The sequence below is a fragment of the Podarcis bocagei genome (genome assembly GCF_964188305.1).
Source record: "Podarcis bocagei genome assembly, chromosome: 3".
NCBI classification, from domain to species: Eukaryota; Metazoa; Chordata; class Lepidosauria; order Squamata; family Lacertidae; genus Podarcis; species Podarcis bocagei.
Window position 1 is genome coordinate 88,519,797 of NC_138127.1, and position 19,674 is coordinate 88,539,470.

Genomic DNA, 19,674 nt, shown 5'->3' on the forward strand with positions numbered 1-19,674 from the left:
CCCTACTTAAGAGGTATTTGCTGTGTTTCGGTTCCATTGCATCCAAATCCTACTCAAAACATTCCGGTATTCATTCTGTAATCGTGCCATGTTTTAAATCAATTCACTCATATGAACTATTATCAAGTACTCTTTTTTTTTTTTTATAAAATTTTTATTGGTTTTTCAGAATTTTTAAAGACAAACAAACACAGAAAGAACAAACATACATGTATAAATTCATAACATATTTTCATAAGCCTCTTTTCTGGGACTTCCCCATACCTCCCCTTTCTGCATCCCAATGTCCAGAGTTTTGTAGCAACTCCCAATTGTTACTTTTCAACCTCTGTCAACTTAGTCCTCTCTATGTTCTGATCTTATATCACTGTATCCCTTTGTTTCTAAAAACCACAGCACATTAACATTCATTAAGTTTATAGTAGTCCTTAAGGTAACTTTTAAATTTTCTCCATTCTTCTTCCACCGTCTCTTTTCGTTGGTCACGGATTCTGCCTGTCATCTCAGCCAATGTCATATAGTCCATCACTTTCATCTGCCATTCTTCCAGAGTGGGTAAATCTTGTGTCTTCCAATACTTTGCGATGAGGATTCTTGCTGCTGTTGTAGCATACATAAAGAAAGTTCGGTCCTTCTTCGACACCAATTAGCCGACAATGCCCAGGAGAAAGGCCTCTGGCTTTTTAGGAAAAGTACATTTAAGTACCTTTTTCATTTCATTATAGATCTTTTCCCAAAAAGCCTTAATCTTCGGGCATGTCCACCAAAGGTGGTAGAAGGTACCTTCAGTCTCTTTACATTTCCAACATTTGTTATCGGGCAAATGATAAATTTTTGCCAGCTTGACTGGGGTCATGTACCACCTGTACACCATTTTCATAATGTTTTCCTTTAAGGCATTACATGCCGTAAATTTAATACCGGTGTTCCATAACCATTCCCAGTCATCTGACATAATGTTATGACCAACATCCTGTGCCCATTTAATCATGGCTGATTTGACTGTTTCCTCCTGTGTATTCCATTTCAGCAACAAATTATACATTCTGGATAAATTCTTAGTATTAGGTTCTAGCAGTTCAGTTTCTAATTTTGATTTTTCCATCTGGAAACCAATTTTCCTGTCCTGTTTGAAAAATTCCACTATTTGATGATACTGAAACCAATTTTGTACCTTATGCTTCAGTTTCTCATAGCTTTGCAATCTCAACTTATCTCCATCTTGTTCCAAAATTTCCCAATACTTCGGCCATCCGACCTCCATATTGAGTTTCTTCACTGCTTTGGCCTCCACTGGTGAGACCCATCTAGGGGTTTTGTTTTCCAAAAGGTCTTTGTATCTTCTCCAAACATTAAACAATGCTTTTCTAACAATGTGATTCTTGAAAATACTGTTAACTTTATCATACCATAAATATGCGTGCCAACCAAAAGAGTTGTTGAAACCTTCCAGATCTAAGATGTCTGTATTTTCGAGGAGCATCCATTCTTTCAGCCAGCAAAATGCTGCTGCCTCATAGTACAATTTCAAGTCCGGCAGGGCAAATCCCCCTCTTTCCTTCGCATCTGTCAGTATTTTAAATTTAATTCTGGGCTTTTTGCCCTGCCAGACAAATTTTGAAATATCTTTCTGCCACCTCTTAAAACATTCCATCTTATCCAGGATCTGCAAGGTCTGAAACAAAAATAACATTCTAGGCAATACATTCATTTTAATCACAGCGATTCGGCCTAGCATTGACAGTTTCAAATTTGACCAAATTTCTAGGTCTTTTTTAATTTCCGACCAACATTTTTCATAGTTATCTTTATACAAATTCACATTTTTTGATGTCAAATAGACCCCTAGATATTTCACCTTCTTGACCAGTGTCAACCCTGTCTCCTCTTGGAACTTCTCCTTTTCTGCATCTGTTAGATTTTTGCCTAAGACTTTGGTTTTTTGTTTATTCAGCTTGAATCCAGCTACCTGGCCAAACTGTTGTATTATTTCTAACACCTTTTTCGTACTAGCGTTTGGCTCTTGCAAAGTCAATACTAGGTCATCTGCAAACGCTCTTAACTTGTAATGTTTAGCTCCGACCTGGACACCCTTGACCTGCTGGTCTTCCCTTATCATATTCAGCAACACCTCCAGGACTGAAATAAAAAGTAATGGGGAGATTGGACACCCTTGTCGTGTTCCTTTCTCTATCTTAAGTTCCTCCGTCACTACATTATTTACAATCAATTTAGCTTTTTGTTCAGAATATATTGCAGCCATACCATTCTCAAAACCTTTACCTACCCCCATCCCCTGAAGATTCTTTAACATAAAGCTCCAGGAAATATTATCAAAGGCTTTCTCCGCGTCCACAAAGATCAATACTGCTTTGGTGTTTATATTCACCTCTAGCTTTTCCAAAATGTCTATCACATTTCTAACATTGTCTGCCAGGTGTCTTTTAGGGAGAAAGCCTGCCTGGTCCCTATGAATCTTCTCCATCAACACTCTTTTAAGTCTTTTTGCCAAAATGTCTGCAAAAATTTTGTAATCCACATTGAGTAAAGATATTGGGCGGTAGTTCTTCAATTGAGTCTTTTCAGTCTCTGTCTTTGGTATGAGTGAAATATATGCTTCTTTCCACGATTCAGGTGCCCTTTTTCCCTCAAGGATCTCATTACAGACTTCTTTCAGTGGTTGAATCAACCATTCCTTCAGTGATTTGTAGTATCTTGAAGTCAGCCCATCTGGTCCTGGAGATTTGCCTAGTTGCATATTCTGAATGGCAGCCTCTATCTCTTGCTCTGATATTCTCTGGTTCAAATCAATCTTGTTTTGATGAGAGATTTTTTGTAATCCAAATTTTCCAAGGAATTTGTCTATATCTTCTTCATTTTGCGGGCCTTGGGTATAAAGCTTTTTAAAATAGCCTAAGAAACAGTTTCTAATCTCATTAGGTTTAGATATGTTCTTTCCATCCACTTCTAGACTTGTGACTGTATTTAATTTCTGCCTTTTCTTCAATTGCCATGCCAGAAGTTTACCACATTTGTTTGCCGATTCGAATGTCTTTTGCTTCATCTGTTTTATCTTCCATTCAATCTCTAGGTTCATCAATTCCATATATTGTGACTGATATAGCTTAATCTCTCTTAAAATCTCCTGGGACTTTGGCTTTGCTCTTAGTTTTTTCTCTCCTTCCTTTATCTTTTCCAAAATCTTTTCTTTTTTCTCATTCTGTTTTTTCTTCTTTATTGAGTTTTGTTGAATCAAGAAGCCTCGCATCACGGCTTTACTTGCGTCCCAGATCACTCTTTTCTCAACGTCAGCCCTCAAATTTATTTCAAAATAGTCTTTTAAAGTTTTTTGGGCCTTCGTAAGAATTTCCTTGTCTCGAAAGAGGGTGTCATTCATTCTCCATCTAAATTGACCAGTTGATGTTAGTTTCATTTCCATCTTCACGGCGTTATGGTCGGAGCAAGTTTTTGGGCAGATTTCTACCTTCTTAATCTTTGGAGCCATACCACTAGTAATCCAGATTTGATCGATTCTGGTCCAGGTCAGCATTGCTTGGGAGAAAAAGGTTCCCTCTCTCTCCAGAGGGTTCCTTACTCTCCATATATCTATCAAGTCCATGTTTTCAGTCATTTCAAAGAAAGTCTTAGGCAGTCTCCCTTCCTTAGTGATTGTTAGTCTTTGTGACTTATCCATATTCGTAGAGACCACGCCATTCATGTCTCCCATCATTATCATATTATAGTCCAGATAGTCCGTAAGGGTTTCATGAAGTCTCTTAAAGAAGTCAGATTTGCCTTCGTTTGGTGCATAAATTCCAACAACTAACAGTTTTTCTCCTTGTACTTGTATCTCCACTGCCAAATATCTCCCTTGTTCATCTTTAAAAATCATTTTTGGGGCCCATTTTTCTTTCACATATATTACAACTCCTCTTTTCTTAACTTTATCTGATGAAACAAATTCTTGTCCTAGCCTTTTGTTTGTAAGTAGTCTCCTATGGGCTCTGGTTATGTGTGTTTCTTGTAGGCATATCAAATCCAATTGTTCTCTGTTCAAAATGTGAAATACTTGTCTTCTCTTCAAAGGCCCATTCAGTCCATTACAATTCCAGCTAAGGAATTGTAGAGCCATCTTATTGTTTTCTTATAGCTCCTCCAACAGCTCCAAGTTGTTGCTCTTCTTCTGATGGTAATGGTTTCTGTCCAATCGAAAGGTTGAGAATGTCTAGTGCTCTCCTCTGTTCTGCCAGTACGTCCACAGTCCCCTTCTGGAGGTCCTCCTGGTGTCTTGCCAGAAATTTATCTTTATCTTGGATTGTCTTTATTTTCACCTTTTTTAATTTATAGTCAAATGACAGTCCTTGTGGGAATTCCCACCTAAAACGGATGTTGTTTTTCTTTAGCAAGAGGGCCAAATCCTTGTAGAAGTTTCTTAAGTCTAGGATGTATTTTGGGATGTCTTTAAAGATCTGTACAGTTGAGTTACCAATTTGAAGGGCCTTTTGAAAGTGTAATCCTAGGATTTTGTCTCTTTCTTCCTTGGATCTGAGTGTGATCAAGCAGTCTCTCGGGGTCTTTCTGTCCTGTTTTTTGCCCAGTCTAAAAGCTGTTGTGATTTTAAATTCGTCTTCCTCCAAATCCCAACAGCCCACAAACTCCCGTGTCAGATATTCCGCGAGATTGTCTCTCTCATTCTCTGGAACCAACCTTAGTTTTAAGTTTCTCTCTTTTCTCTGTAAGTCCCATAAGGCCAAAGTTGCATCGTGCTCATAGACCTTTTTAGCAATCGGTTCTAGTCTCTCCTGCGTCTCTCCAGCAGCAGCTTTCGCATCCTCGGCAATTTGGCGTGTGGTTGCGTTTTCCTCTACCAGTTTGTTGATAGATTCTGTATTCTGATTTAATCTTGCTGATATCTCTGTTAATTTTTGCGTATTTTCTGAAGTTTGTTTTGTCAAAGACTCCAGAGTTTGATTTATCTTAAGCAAGGCATCTGTCACCGCTTCCATAGAGGCAGCTGCTGCTTTTTCCTGTTCTGTTATTCCTGCTGGTCCTGGAGCTGCAGCTGAAATTGAGCCTCTTTTCTTTGACGACTGCTGTTGCAGCTGTTGTTGTTGTTGTCTTATTTTAGCTCTTGTGACAATCTCTTCCTGTGTACCACTCATGTCAAGGTCACTTCCCACGGGAGCTGTTCTGCTGGGAAATTCCACTGTCCTGGGCCGTGTCAAACATTCATTACCCTCTAGGGGGAGCAAATCAAAATGGCCATAAAGTAAAAAGTTCAAATACAAGAACAAAGGAGAATGTCCAAAGGTGTAAAAAAGAAGGATTTTACAGTCAGAGTCAATATTGCTATAAACTTGTAGCTGCAAATTGCCACAGTTTCACAGTTTCACAGTTTCACAGTCTATGTTGTTTCCCCTTGTATTACACTGTGGCCAATCACTGTATAAACTTTGTATCACAGTATCATAGTATTACTTTGTGGGCAAAGTCGGTTCAATGAGCTATTGCTCTGAGAAGGCAGACCGTTTCGTGCTTTTAGAGCGAGACAGCAGAGGATTTTGCTTGAAATAGATCTTGCAGATTTACAGTCTCATTCGTCTCCCCTCTGCCCTGCTAGCTAGAGGGGAGATCCAAAATCCCCGTGCCCGGTTCAGTTACTTAGAAAGCAAGTTTCATCGGATGCAAGTTTAAAGTTCCGCTGCTTTAAATTTCATGCAGTCGGGGGGAGGCAGACTTCCTTGATTTAACCCCCCGCTTTCAGCTCAATTTCTAAAGTTTCCCAATTGTTTTTCAGTTCCTACTCACGGGAATTCAGTCCAAATTTCTTTTCAGGAAGGAATCGGCGCTCTCCGCTAATGGCGACGCGGCTTCACTTCGCAGGCTGGGTAGCGACTCTCAGCACCGCGCTCACTCCCGATGTCGATCCGTAGCCTTTAAAAAGGCTCTTTCACGGTACCGGGGGGCGCAAATGGTGCCCACCGAGTCTCCTTGTTCTCAGGCTTCAGCGCCTGGGATTTTAGGGGTCCCCCGCTCGCCGTAGCGGGTAAGACCCGAACTTGCGAAGCAGTCCTTCTCCGGAGCTCGGAGGCAGGACCGCCATTAAGCGCTGGCACCGACCGGAAGTCTTATTATCAAGTACTCTGCATGTTCCTGGTATTTTCTCTAGGGTTGAGTAGCAGGAAAACAACAATCAGAATTGGTATTACTGTGTTATATCCAGGGTATCCCTTCCACAAATGGATGAGCTCCATCCTTTTGCAATCTTGATTTATATGTGTGTAATGTATTTTTAATTTTTAATGTATTTTTAATCTTTTGTTGGAAGCCGTCCAGAATGGCTGGGGAAACCCAGCCAGATGGGCGGGGTAGAAATAATAAATTATTATTATTATTATTATTATTGGCATTCCCACCCTCTTTTCCCTTCTTGATTTACATTCCAAGATTCCACTCCCTTCCGGCACCAGAGGCTGAGATTGAATGCTTTCATTTTAGGAAAAACAACAACAACACCCAAACTATAGTATACTCTATTCATGGAAACTGTTGTTTCTTCTGAGGCCCAGTTTGGACAAAACATTAAACCATGATTTAGCCTTAGAGAAACAGATCCTACTTGAGTGCTTCCTATCTTCTCTCCTCCGGCACGGCCATGAGAAGATTGGAATCACACACACCCCCTTACCAGTTTAAGTTAGCTTGTAACAATGTCCAAATTGGGAAATGCCATTTGTTTTAAACTATGGTTTATAGAAACAAGCCAAGAACAAGATCAGAGACCACAATTCAACTTTGGCCTGTTTCAGTAAACCACAGCTTAAACTAACCACAGTTTTGTCCTGTTGTGCATAATCACAAACCGTGGTTCGTCAAAGCTGGGAAGCAGATCCTTTCAATCTCCTCCTTGTGGCTTCACTGGAGAATAAGGGAGGGGAGAGTACTTAGGCAGCTTGTTCCTATCACTAAACTATGGCTTGAATTAACTGTGGTTTATTCAAACGAAACAGGATCTTTTTTTTTTTTTTTATAAAATTTTTATTGGTTTTACAAAATTTTTAAGAAAAACAGACAAACATTAAGAATAACAAACATACACGTATAGTTTCAAACATATTTTCATAAACCTCCTTTCTAGGACTTCCCCATACCCCCCCTCTCTGCATCCCAATGTCCATAGTTCAGCTAGCAACTCCCAGTTATTACTTTCCAATCTCTATCCTCTTAGTCCTCTCTTACACTCTGACCTTATGTCCCTGTACCCCTTTGTTTCTGGAAACTACGACATTTTAACATTCATTAAGTTTATAGTAGTCCTTAAGATAGCTTTTAAATTTTTTCCATTCTTCTTCTACCGTCTCTTTTTGTTGGTCACGGATTCTGCCTGTCATCTCGGCGAATGTCATGTAGTCCATCACTTTCATCTGCCATTCTTCCAAAGTGGGTAGGTCTTGTGTCTTCCAATACTTTGCGATAAGTATTCTTGCTGCTGTTGTGGCATACATGAAAAAAGCTCTATCTTTCTTTGTCACCAATTGGCCGACAATGCCCAAGAGGAAGGCCTCTGGTTTTTTAAAAAAGGTACATTTAAGTACCTTTTTCATTTCATTATAGATCATTTCCCAGAAGGCCTTAATCTTCGGACATGTCCACCAAAGGTGATAGAAGGTACCTTCAGTCTCTTTACACTTCCAACATTTGTTATCGGGCAAATGATAAATTTTTGCCAGCTTAACTGGGGTCATGTACCACCTGTATACCATTTTCATAATGTTTTCCTTTAAGGCATTACATGCCGTAAATTTTATACCGGTGTTCCATAACCATTCCCAGTCAGCTGACATAATGTTATGTCCAACATCCTGAGCCCACTTAATCATAGCCGATTTAACTGTTTCATCCTGTGTGTTCCATTTCAACAACAAATTGTACATTCTAGATAAATTCTTAGTATTGGATTCTAACAATTCGGTTTCTAATTTTGATTTTTCCACCTGGAAACCGACTTTCCTGTCCTGTTTAAAAAATTCCATTATTTGTCGATATTGGAACCAATTTTCCACTTTATGCTTCAATTTCTCCTGAAAACGAAACAGGATCTAAAGCCATGGTGGAAGGTGGAAGGCGCCTCTCAATGCACACAGAAGATGAGGAAAGGGGAGTGACCTTAAACCAAAGCCTCCAGAGATAATGTTTTTCAGAATAATGCTTTTTTGAGATAACAAAGGCTATCCTCAACATTTTCTATTTCTTTCCCCATTACAGTAATTACAAGGGAACAAAAACAGACTAAAAAATACAGCGAGTGGATCCTGAGCTCTCAGTTCCACTGATTAATCAGTTGGGTCCCATTTTAATCAGCCGCAACTTTTGTTTATTTTAAGAACTACTGATTAAAGCTGGCAGCCCTAAGTAAAGCCGAGTCCCACCATCTACCCTGTGACCAAGATGGAAATATCTTTTCATGATGTGAGAATATCCTAGGGCTTTGCTTAAAGCATAGAACAGATTACTCTGTATGAATTCACAATCAATCAGAACTTGCCAAAATTGGCAGGCAGAATTTCCACAGAAAGCCATTTCTGATGATCAGGAAACAGCAACAAAATGGAATCCCTCCAATGGATTGCTCATAGTCTTACTTTCACAGTTAATATAGTTCTCTCAGTTATTTCTTTTCATCCAAAGCATGCCTATTTCGCTAAAAATTACTAGCAAAGGACACCCTAACCCTCCATTCAAAGATTTTTAAAGGTTATAAGGATTAATCTACAATGTATTTTACAATTAAACTACCAGGATAAAATGTGCTTTTAATAACATGGTGAATGACTGATAAAAAGTCTTCTAATTTAACTTTGGAGTATTCTGACCGCACAGAAGATTGAGATTTGTTCTTGTAAACGTTTAATCTGACTCACGTTGTGTAAATTACTTCAGCACAGCCAAGCCAAGTGTAACTCAACTCCCACTAAATGGAAAATTCCACTTAGGCTTTGAATACTTTCAATTCAGCTTAATTAGATTTTTTACAAGCCAATGCTGTATTGTTTGAGGTGCAAGGCTGAACATATTCTCAGTGCCTGAATATATATATATATATATATCAGTCTCAACACCCATGGATCAATAAATACTTGGTTCTGTTTGTACAGGTCTACCATAGCTTTACAATTTAACTATAACCAGAAGCAAGTAATTGCTGGCCAGCATACAAGGGACGGGCTCCCTTGCCTTTGCACGTGATCAAGAAGCTTGTACAGAATCCACACAACAGAACATAATTGTTTTAATTTTGTTTTTAAGGCAATTAAACCAAACGTTTTGGTTCAATGCAGAAATACACAACTTTCACCAGATGTAAATGGGCCACAGGTGTTTTTGCTATTGTGCACACCAAACCATTCTCTCTTTCTCTCCCTTAAAAAAAATTACATTTATGTTCTGCTCATACATATGAGTGGCAGCAGTCTTACATCCACAAGATCAATTGGGTTCACACCTGCTTTTCTTTAGCAGTGCTGCAGCTTCAGATGTTCCCAGACAGACCCCAATCACTTCCCTTTCCACAGAAGAAAATGGCTGCAGCCTCAGAAAGACACAGGGAAAAAGAAAAATCCACATATCTCCTTCCTCCAATATTTAATATGTAAGGTGTTCTACACAAGTTATCTCTAATTTTCTCATACAAATAGAACACTAATTACTAGATCACGTAAAAATGTGAAGACACTAGCGGGATTGAAATAAATCCTGCAACGAAATTTAAGACATTTTATAACTTTCTAGACCAAAGAGACAGAGTTGTCTATAAGGATATAAAGGTCAGAAGTGGAGGTTTTAAAGTGTGATATAAAGACTTGGAAACAAAAAACCAGTTGAAGGGATGGAGGGAAGTCACGAACTTGGCACAGCAAAGAGTATTTTTATTTGCTATTGTAATGTTGGAAATATTGTGTTAAAAAATTAATTAATAAAAATTATATGTTAAAAAAACAACACTGTACTAGATCCCATGTGGAATAACAAATGTGGTAGGTGAACTAAGGAAGACACTTTTTTGAATTAACAATTGAAATAGCATTACCAGGTACCTTGAAGTTATTTGTGAAGTGAAATGTACAACTTACCTCAAAATAAAGGGAGCGAAGGGTGCCATATTAAGGGCAGAATATGTGCCATCCATCGGTGATGGATACAGCTTCCCCAAAATCAAAAGCAGAAGGAATAAGCTCGGGTGCAGCTTAAACTCGCCCGTCCCACTACATTGAAAAAAAAAAACTTAAGATCATTAAACACATTCATGAAAATATTTGCCTAAGTCTACAACTATTTGACAATATACTAGACGTTGCTATAGATTAGGGGTCGGCAAAGTTTTTGTGGCTTGGGCCGGTTCACGGTCCGACAGACACTGAAGGGCGCCAGAGTGCAGGAGCTTCCTGTAACCATTGGGAAGCCGCCCAACATCGTGGAAGGTGGTCCCCAATCCACTCCGGTTTAGCGCAGCGCACGGGAGCCAACTGAGCGGGCAGTGGGGGTCCCCGAATGGGCAGCAGGGGTCCATGGGCCAGTTAAATGACCCCCATAGCCCGTTTGTGGTCCATGGGCCTTAGGGTGCTGACCCCTGCTATAGGATGTTGAAGCACTCTGGGTTATGGCCAGCTAAGTCATCTTCCAAACAGAAACACTGGAGCCTAACAAACATAAGTTAGTAATGCCCATTGATTTTAATGGGTCTAACTGGGAGTATGACTTAGGAGGCAGTTTCAAATCATAGCAGGCAACGGCAGAGCTTATTGAAATGGCAGAGCTACTGCCACATCCACAGGCCTGCTACTTGAGCCAGCCAGGAGATATGGTAGGGGCTGGTCCAGACCCAGTGCCGGATTTACGTATAAGCTGAACAAGCTATAGCTTAGGACCCCACACTCTTGGGGCCCCCAAATAAATTTAAAGGGGAAAAAACACTTGGTATACATTTCCAAAAATGTACAAGATTGAAAACAAATAAAATAAAACCTACATACAGCAACAGTGTTTTGTGCTGAATATGGACCTATTAGGTCCATAAATTACCATATAGCACATGGATAGACAAACTAAGGCCCAGGGGCCGGATCCGGCCCAATCACCTTCTAAATCCGGCCAGCGGACGGTCCAGGAATCAGCATGTTTTTACATGAGTAGAATGTGTCCTTTTATTTAAAATGCATCTCTGGGTTATTTGTGGGGCATAGGAATTCATTCACCCCCCCCCCAAAATATAGTCTGGGCCCCCCCCCAAGGTCTGAGGGACAGTGGACCAGCCCCCTGCTGAAAAAGTTTGCTGACCCCTGATATAGCATATATTCAACACAAAAAACAGTGACGATTTGTTGTTAACAAAGGACAGCTGGGCATATAGAGGGCCCCATTACCTTCAGCAGTTTAGGGCCTCATCAAACCTAAATCTGGCCCTGTCCAGACCCATCCCTGAAACACCGCAGTGTTATCAACTGCAGTAGCTTCCACCTGCCTGCCATTTGGACGGGCATATTGGGCCAATCCTGACTGGCATGTCCTCCCTGTTGCCAGTGGAGATCCCCTGATGGCAGAGGCCAATGGATCTTGGAAGGGCTTGGGGAAGTGGCCTCTCCACATCACCCAAACTCCCTTCAGCATGGCTTACTGGTGGTTTCAATTGCTCCGCTAGGTAGAGGCAACTCTTTTAAATGATTGAAAACACTGCAGACATTTCTCTTTCATGCAAGTGTTATTAGTTCACTACAACTCTTTAACCATTTAATTTTGTTCACTTAAGTTATCAGAAACAGCTAATGCTTAATGCTCCCTTTTTTAAGACAACCAATGCAAACCATAATGCTTTACTTCTGTATGCTTCCCCACAACACACCTTTTCCTTTTTTGCTGCGTATAAACCCAAACCATAAACATAAAAAATTATTTCTCAAATTACCTGTAGGAGAAAAAAATTAATGAATACAAAGCTGGACTGCAAAATAATTTGTATGAAATGGAGCGGCTTGTATGTACAAAAATATCACTCCGATTAATGTGTAACCAGTTTGATTTTGGCTGCAGTAAAACAAAAACAAAAATTACAAAAAATAAATAAATGCTGATGGGTAATTCCGAAGAGACTTTGAATTGAGAGTGCAATTTTTATTATTATTTTCCATCAGTATATGGACAGCTAGAACAGAATGTTTTTAACTTTGACTATTTCAGCTGTGTATTGTATTAATTATGATGTTGTGACCTGCCCTGGGGTCCCTGGTGAAGGCTGGGCTATAAATAAACTAATAGCAACAACAGCCTACTTAAAAACACATAGACAGCACTTCTCCAAATCTGTTTTTTGCTCCAACACTGAAAGCCTAAACATTTGACAATGGATTCAATAGACAATTGACAATGATAACAATGGATTCTTCTTACCTGTCCACTGTGCTAGCTACAGCTTCCAACTGGCTGAGAAAGAACGGATAAAGGTTTGGAAACCGAGTGAAAAACTCCCTCCCTGTCATTCTGTAGAAGAAGAAAAAGATTTTCCAACACACAGTTGCATGGAAGTTTCAAGACTATTATGTAAACACAAGACTTATATGTAATTATGTACAACCCAAATAATTTTGTTTTCTGTGCCATTTATGTACCACAAGATGGGCAAACATCTTTTTTTTTTTTAATCAGCCAATGCAAAATAGGCAGGTCACAAAACCAGACTTCCTAAAAGCAGCTTTTAAACAACATAAGTTATACTTAAAGCTTCATAAGCATGTCCCTTTTTCAAAAATACAAACAGATATCATATCCCACTGATTTATTTATTTTTAATGTCATAGTAGCCATTATTTTGATAAGGTAAATCCAAGGGTTAAGGAGGGAAAGGCGATAGCAAAACCATCAGAAAAAACACGTTTTCCACTTAAAATGGTTTTTCAAATAAACACTGAATGCCTATCCTAAGCACATTGATGTTTTTATTGTATGACACCTTATTATATTTTATATGAGAGTGCTGTTTATAAATATTTAAATAAAATAAATAATAAAAAAGCTTCCATATTTCAGGTCAAGGAACTAATCTAAAAAAAGTCTTATACCTACAGTTCCTTTAATATTTATTAATGAAAATAAGTAAGGTTTTAACATATGAGTAAATCACCACATGGCAAATACCAGCCAAGATTCCTCCAGTGCTCAGCTAAGACAACATGCCTTAACCACAAAGCACTGGCCAAATATTGCAAAACAGATCAAAACAAATATTTTAAATGAAGCAAGCACAGAAAGCTTCCACAAGGGCACAAAAAGGTAGGAACCTTAACCTGTTCAATACTACAAGCATACTGGCAGGGGCCTTGCGTAGAGTTTCGTTTACTATATTTTTCACCTATTTTAATGTCCAAGGAGAACTGGTTAAAGCCAATTTTGTTATTCATAACTGAAGATCTCCACAATATAACATTTAAGAAAACCAGAGCCCTACATTACAGACTCCCATGAGAGGTGGTGGACTCTCCTTCCTTGGAGGTTTTTAAGCAGATGTTGGATGGTCATCTGTCATGGATGCTTTAGCTGAAATTCCTCCACTGCAGGGGGTTGGACTTGATCAGGGGCCAGCAAACTTTTTCAGCAGGGGGCCGGTCCACTGTCCCTCAGACCTTGTGGGGGGCCAGACTATATTGGGGGGTGGGATGAACAAATTCCTATGCCCCACAAATAACCCAGAGATGCATTTTAAATAAAAGGACACATTCTACTCATGTAAAAACATGCCGATTCCTGGACCGCTGATTCCCGGACCGTCTACTGGCTGGATTTAGAAGGCGATTGGGCCGGATCTGGCCCCCGGGCCTTAGTTTGCCTACCCATGGACTAGATGATCCTTGGGTCCCTTCCAACTGTACAATTCTATGATTCTATAAAACAGATAAAATGCAGACTCTTCTGGAATTAGAAAATGGAAGCAGCAGACAGTATCTCTCTACTAGCAAACAAAAATTGCAGGAAATCTGGTCTGATTATTCCCACATATAAGGAGGACAGGTAAAATCGGCCTAAGGAATGACAAGGCCAGAACCAAGAACTTAAGGTTCTATTTAAAGCAGCCCTGGATGGCACACCACCAAAATGATAATTGGAACATCTTCCTGGGGTAGTGAAGGCCCTGAACTGACCTTGCCCATAGGAGTTGAATAACAGGCTCTTCCAGGGACTAGAAAGAGCTTTATGTTTGGGCTGAGGCTTTGCCTGAGCAACAGTTGTCTTCCTAGCTCTTTGTCTTAGCAAAAATGGTCTTTGTAGTGCTTTACAGTGAATGTTGGTTGCAACTCCCTGGCACCCCTCCTACTGCTGCCTTTGATATTTGAGATATTATAAGTGATGAATAGTAAATTGGAAGAGTTAATCACTATAGGAGGGACCATCGGTCTTCCAGAGGGAGCATGTGAAGAAGAACCCCTTGTTGCAAGCTTGTGTTTCTAACTGGAAACCTGAGGACGTGTCTGAATTTCCAGCAAAGCCTTTTCCAGCCTGGTGCACTCCTCGTGTTTTGGACCACGTCAACTCCCATCAGCCAACACATGGCAAAGGCTGCTCTAGCGCAAGAGAACCATTATTAAAGATCAAGGCTTCGAACCTGCAGCATTTGAGCAACAACAGCCAAACACTGACTCGACAGTGTTGCACAATCCCAGCCTCACACCTGTGACAAACATGGCAGGTTAGGTCATGCCGACCTCTGACAAACATGCCAAGTTTGATCATGTCTTCAATAAGTTGCTGAGTATTTTAAATTGAAGACAGCACTCTCAACTTCTGCCTGCAAAGTACAAGATGATCGGAGATAAAATATTAATCTTAAATATAGTGCATTTCAAACATTCTTCTAATCAAGTCCTCATCTTTCAAACATATGATAGCCATGGAAGTTTTGGTTAAGGCAGGTGTGCAAAATATTATAAATTTATATAGTGCTGTATTGTGTTTTTAATATTCGGTTGGGAGCCACCCAGAGTGGCTGGGGATACCCAGCCAAATGGGCGGGGTATAAATAAATTATTATTATTATTATTATTATTATTATTATTATTATTATTATTATTATTATTATTATTATTATTTCACATCCCATAATTCCACGGCTGATTTTAAACAGGGGTTGGTTCAATAAGTCATTTTCTTAAGTGCAGGGCTATAGTAACAAGAGGTGGTTTAAATTCAGAGAGGCCTCCAGGTTTCAGGCATTGAATAACATTTCTCTGGGAGAACAACAGAATAATGCTTTTGAACTGGTACCTGTCACTGAAGGAGGAGATTTTCTGTTAGCATAATTTCCTAATCTAATTAGGAAATTATTCTGGGAGGTAAATGAAGGACCACCAACTCCAATTTACCAATCTTACAACTTGGCGGCGCCCACCAAAAAGGGACCTAACATTCTCCAGCTAGGCCGATCAAGTTTACAACTAGGATCAAGAATAGGCTTGAAGTTTAGTCATAATGACGTTGGGATTTGTAATTTGGTATCCTGTATCAGCCATGACTGTTTTCCTCTAAGCTTGCAGACTGACTGGAGAAGGCATGTCCCAGCAAATGCACAATTCTTTCAACCTCACTACTAAGTGACCACAGCCAGTTGCCAAGCATTTGAGATTAGACAGGAGGGCTTCTAACTAACAGGTGGCTACTTCTAGTACTAGACAGATGTTCACCCAATAAGTAAAAAGAACCAAAAGAGAAATGTGACTATACTATTACTGGTACAGTGGTACCTCGGGTTACAGACGCTTCAAGTTACAGAGTCTTCAGGTTACAGACTCAGCTAACACAGAAATAGTACCTCGGGTTAAGAACTTTGCTTCAGGATGAGAACAGAAATCGTGCTCTGACGGCGCGGTGGCAGCGGGAGGCCCCATTAGCTAAAGTGGTGCTTCAGGTTAAGAACAGTTTCAGGTTAAGAACGGACCTCCAGAACGAATTAAGTACAGTGGTACCCCGCAAGACGACCGCCTCGCGAGACGAAAAACTCGCAAAACGAAAGGTTTTTTCATTTTCGAGTTGCCTCGCAAGACGAATTTCCCTATGGGCTTGCTTCGCAAAACGAAGCTTGCCCCGGGGACAGCGGGTCTTCTCTTTTGAAGCAAGGGGCGGCGGGGAGAAGCGATCTTCTCCCCGCAGCCCCAGGTCCGGGGACAGCGGGAAGCGCTTCCCGCTGCCCCCGGACCTCTTTTGAAGCAAGGGGCTGCGGGGAGATCGCTTCTCCCCACCTGCCCCCACCGCCCGGCTTCGGAACGCTGCTCCGAAGCGGGGCGGGGGGCGGGAACACCTGCCCCAGCCGCCCCGCTTCGGAACTCTGCTCCGAAGCGGGGCGGGGGGGCGGGAACACCTGCCCCAGCCGCCCCTCTTCGGAACGCTGCTCCGAAGCGGGGCGGGGGGGCGGGAACACCTTCTGAAGTCTTTGTCCCCCCTGCCTGCCTTCCCAGGGGCTTTTAAATCGCCCCGGACAGCGGAGAAGTCCTCCGCTGTCCCGGGGCGATTTTAAAATGCCGCCCGCCAGCATTTTAAGATCGCCCGGACAGCGGAGAAGTCCTTTGCTGTCCCAGGGTTTTTTAAAATGCTGGGGTGGGAAGAAAAGCCCTTGTCCCCCCCCCCCCAGCCTTCAGAAGAGGTCCGGGGACAGACTGTCCCCGGACCTGGTCTGAAGGCGGTTTCCCTAGGAACGCATTAATTGATTTTCAATGCATTCCTATGGGAAACCGTGCATCGCAAGACGAAAAACTCGCAAGACGAAGAGACTTGCGGAACGAATTAATTTCGTCTTGCGAGGCACCACTGTACTTAACCTGAGGTACCACTGTACTGCTTCCCTAAAATCTAAAGCAATACTCTGTGTGAAAAGATACAACATCAATTCTGCAGTAATTGCATACCACTTAGAAAGAGATCTACTCTACCAGACTTAAAATGAACATAGAATCTCTACGCATACAAATCAAGTTGTGACAAATACAGCAGTCTTCAGCACTATCTTTCGCACTCCCAGGGCAAGCACAAATATGTTGTTTTATATGCAATACAGTGGACCCTAGAGTACCACTCTAGATACATAAGTTTTGGGTTGCAAACACAGCAAACCGGGAAGTGTATACTTCCAGGTTTCATTGCACGCGCATGTACAGAAACGCTCTGCGCACCGCACGCATGCGCAGAAGTGCTCTACAGCGCCGCACATGTGCGCAGGTGTGGCACCTCCAGTTATGGACTTTTCAGGTTACGTATGGACACCCGGAATGAATTTAATACGTATCCGGAGGGTCCACTGTATTTATATCCTAGACTTCCCCCAAAAAAATTCAAGATGGCAGACGAGGGGTTATCTCATTCTACGCTCACAACAACCTTGCAAGAGGCAGAGTGACTCTCCCAAGGCTAGTTATGAGCTTCAAAGCGAAGCAAATGTGAAGCCAGGGCTCCCCAGTCTAACACTCTATCCCCTAGAGCAGAGTTAGCCAACAGGGTGCCCTCCCAATGTTTTGAACTAAAGCTTCCGTCTTATCCCTGACCATTGGCCATGCTGGTGGGGCTGATGACCACTATAGTTCAAAACATCTGGGCAGCACCAGCTTGGCTAATCCTGCTCTACAGTATCCACCCATTTCCGGTCCTCTTAGCTTTTCAAACAGGAAAATATACTGCTGCGTCAAACGCTGCTTAAAGAATACTTTCCACATACTAAACAAGCAATCTGGACTGAAACAATCCAGAATGTTTGCAAATAACTCATTTAATTTTCGTATACCGAGATTGTCAGATAGAGAGACTACATGAAGATGACAAATTGATGGAACAAACAGTTACTGATAATATTCAGATGCGGATTTTGGCACAGGAACTACATTGAATTAAAGCCTAGAAAACCTTTAATGTTAACTGACTTTGATAGGTCACAAGATAAACATCACTCCAAAACTTGTTTACAAGAAGTGCCTACAGATTACTTTTAACGTTTCCATCTCAAGTTTTGTTAGTCCTCCTTCATACTTTCCTTTCTTGTACAACTATTCTTTTCAGCTTTTCAATTTTTTCCCCCTGCACAGGCATGATGCCAGTTAAAGTTGAACAGTTTAATATTTCAGAACTTAGTATTAGCAAAATCACCCACACTGGACACCTCAGTTACTAAGATTTTAATTTGGCAAAGACAAGAAAATGCATAGAAGCAACACACAGTTCCCATCCAAATATGCCACATTTATATTATATCCCTCCCCCCCAAAAAATCAGTTGAAAGTTAAACAGGCAGAAAATGCATCAAATGGGCTAAGGGTGTCAAGTCACTGTTATCAAGTTTTCAAAAGGTTTCTGGCAATGTTCCCCACTGAAGCCTCCTAAGGAAATTCAGCAGTCATTGAATAAGAGAAAATATTAAGTGACTGGTAAACAGTGGAAAACTGAATGAAGTAGTTTTCGTAGTGGGAAGAAGAAAACAGTAAACCCCATACAATAACCAGTGCTTTTAACCAATATGTAGCTCTGAGAAAATTCCCCTCAGGAGGAAATTTTCAAGAACAAAAGGTGTTTATGAACATGGGATGAACTATGCAGATATGAGCCTTCCCACTTTGAATGCTTTAAGCAGCCGTGGACTGGGAGGAAGAAGATTTCAAGTAGCGGCTAGGAATGTATATATGCATGCAGAATCATTTCACTTTGGCCACACCTGAGTGTGACAAAGTAAAGAAGAGGCTGGGGAGAGAGTTCAGGAGAAGAGGGAAGCGCCATGTTATGCTCTTCCTGTCCTCAACTCACTTTCCTCAGAGAAGGAGCACCTAGACCAGGGGTCTGCAACCTTTAAGACAAAAAGAGCCACTTGGACCCGTTTCCGAAGAAAAAAAACCTGGGAGCCGCAAAACCATTGCAACATTTAAAACAAATATATCTCTGGAGCCGCGATCTGACAGCGGGCAGGAAGGTGACGTCGGGACGGTGCGTGACTAACGCACACACCGCCCCATACGACGTCACAGCCAGTACAGCGCCTGCCACAGTGGGGAGTGTCGGGGCGCACAATGCGCCTCCTCCCCTCGCTAGTATCCGCCCCGGAGTCGTGGCAAAGGTGTAAAAGAGCCACATGCGGCTCCGGATCCGCGGGTTGCAGACCCCTGACCTAGACTAACCAGGAATCTCTGGATGCAGCTCAAGACTTTTTAGACTCAGGTGTGGGAGAGGGTGCAACAGTTCCTTGCACCAACAAGCCTAACAAGAAGATCACAGCCTGTGACAGAAATGTAAAGAGTGGAGCAAGACCGGGGCCGGATTTAGGTTTGATGAGGCTCTAAGCTACTGAAGGTAATGGGGCCCTTTATATGTCCAGCTGTCCTTTGTCAACAACAAATTGTCGCTGTTTTTTGTGTTGAATATATGCTATATGGTAATTTATGGACCTCATAGGTGTCTAAAGCCATTTGCACATAACAAAATATGTATTTTATCAAAGTAATTGTTGAACTGAAATACAATTAAGAAGGTCATCCGATTAAGCTGTTTATCGTATTTTATATTTTTCAGAAGGAGGATACTTTCATGACATATTAGGGGCATATTAGGTGTAATGCTGTATGCATAATTCGTGAATCAGCTGTTCCATTTCTCAGTGACAAAAGC

At 41.2% G+C, this 19,674-nt stretch overlaps 1 protein-coding gene across 3 annotated transcripts in view; it reads right to left on the bottom strand.

The window, feature by feature from the left end:
- Positions 1-19,674, bottom strand: part of THADA (THADA armadillo repeat containing) — a 166,733-nt gene that overhangs the window by 83,328 nt on the left and 63,731 nt on the right. For all 3 annotated transcript variants that reach the window (XM_081185941.1, XM_081185943.1, XM_081185942.1), the window contains exons 27-28: positions 12,442-12,531; positions 10,131-10,262 (exon numbers count right to left, since the gene is read on the bottom strand). In XM_081185941.1, the coding sequence (XP_081042067.1) occupies positions 10,131-10,262; positions 12,442-12,531 (222 nt within the window). The remainder of the gene's footprint in view (positions 1-10,130; positions 10,263-12,441; positions 12,532-19,674) is intronic.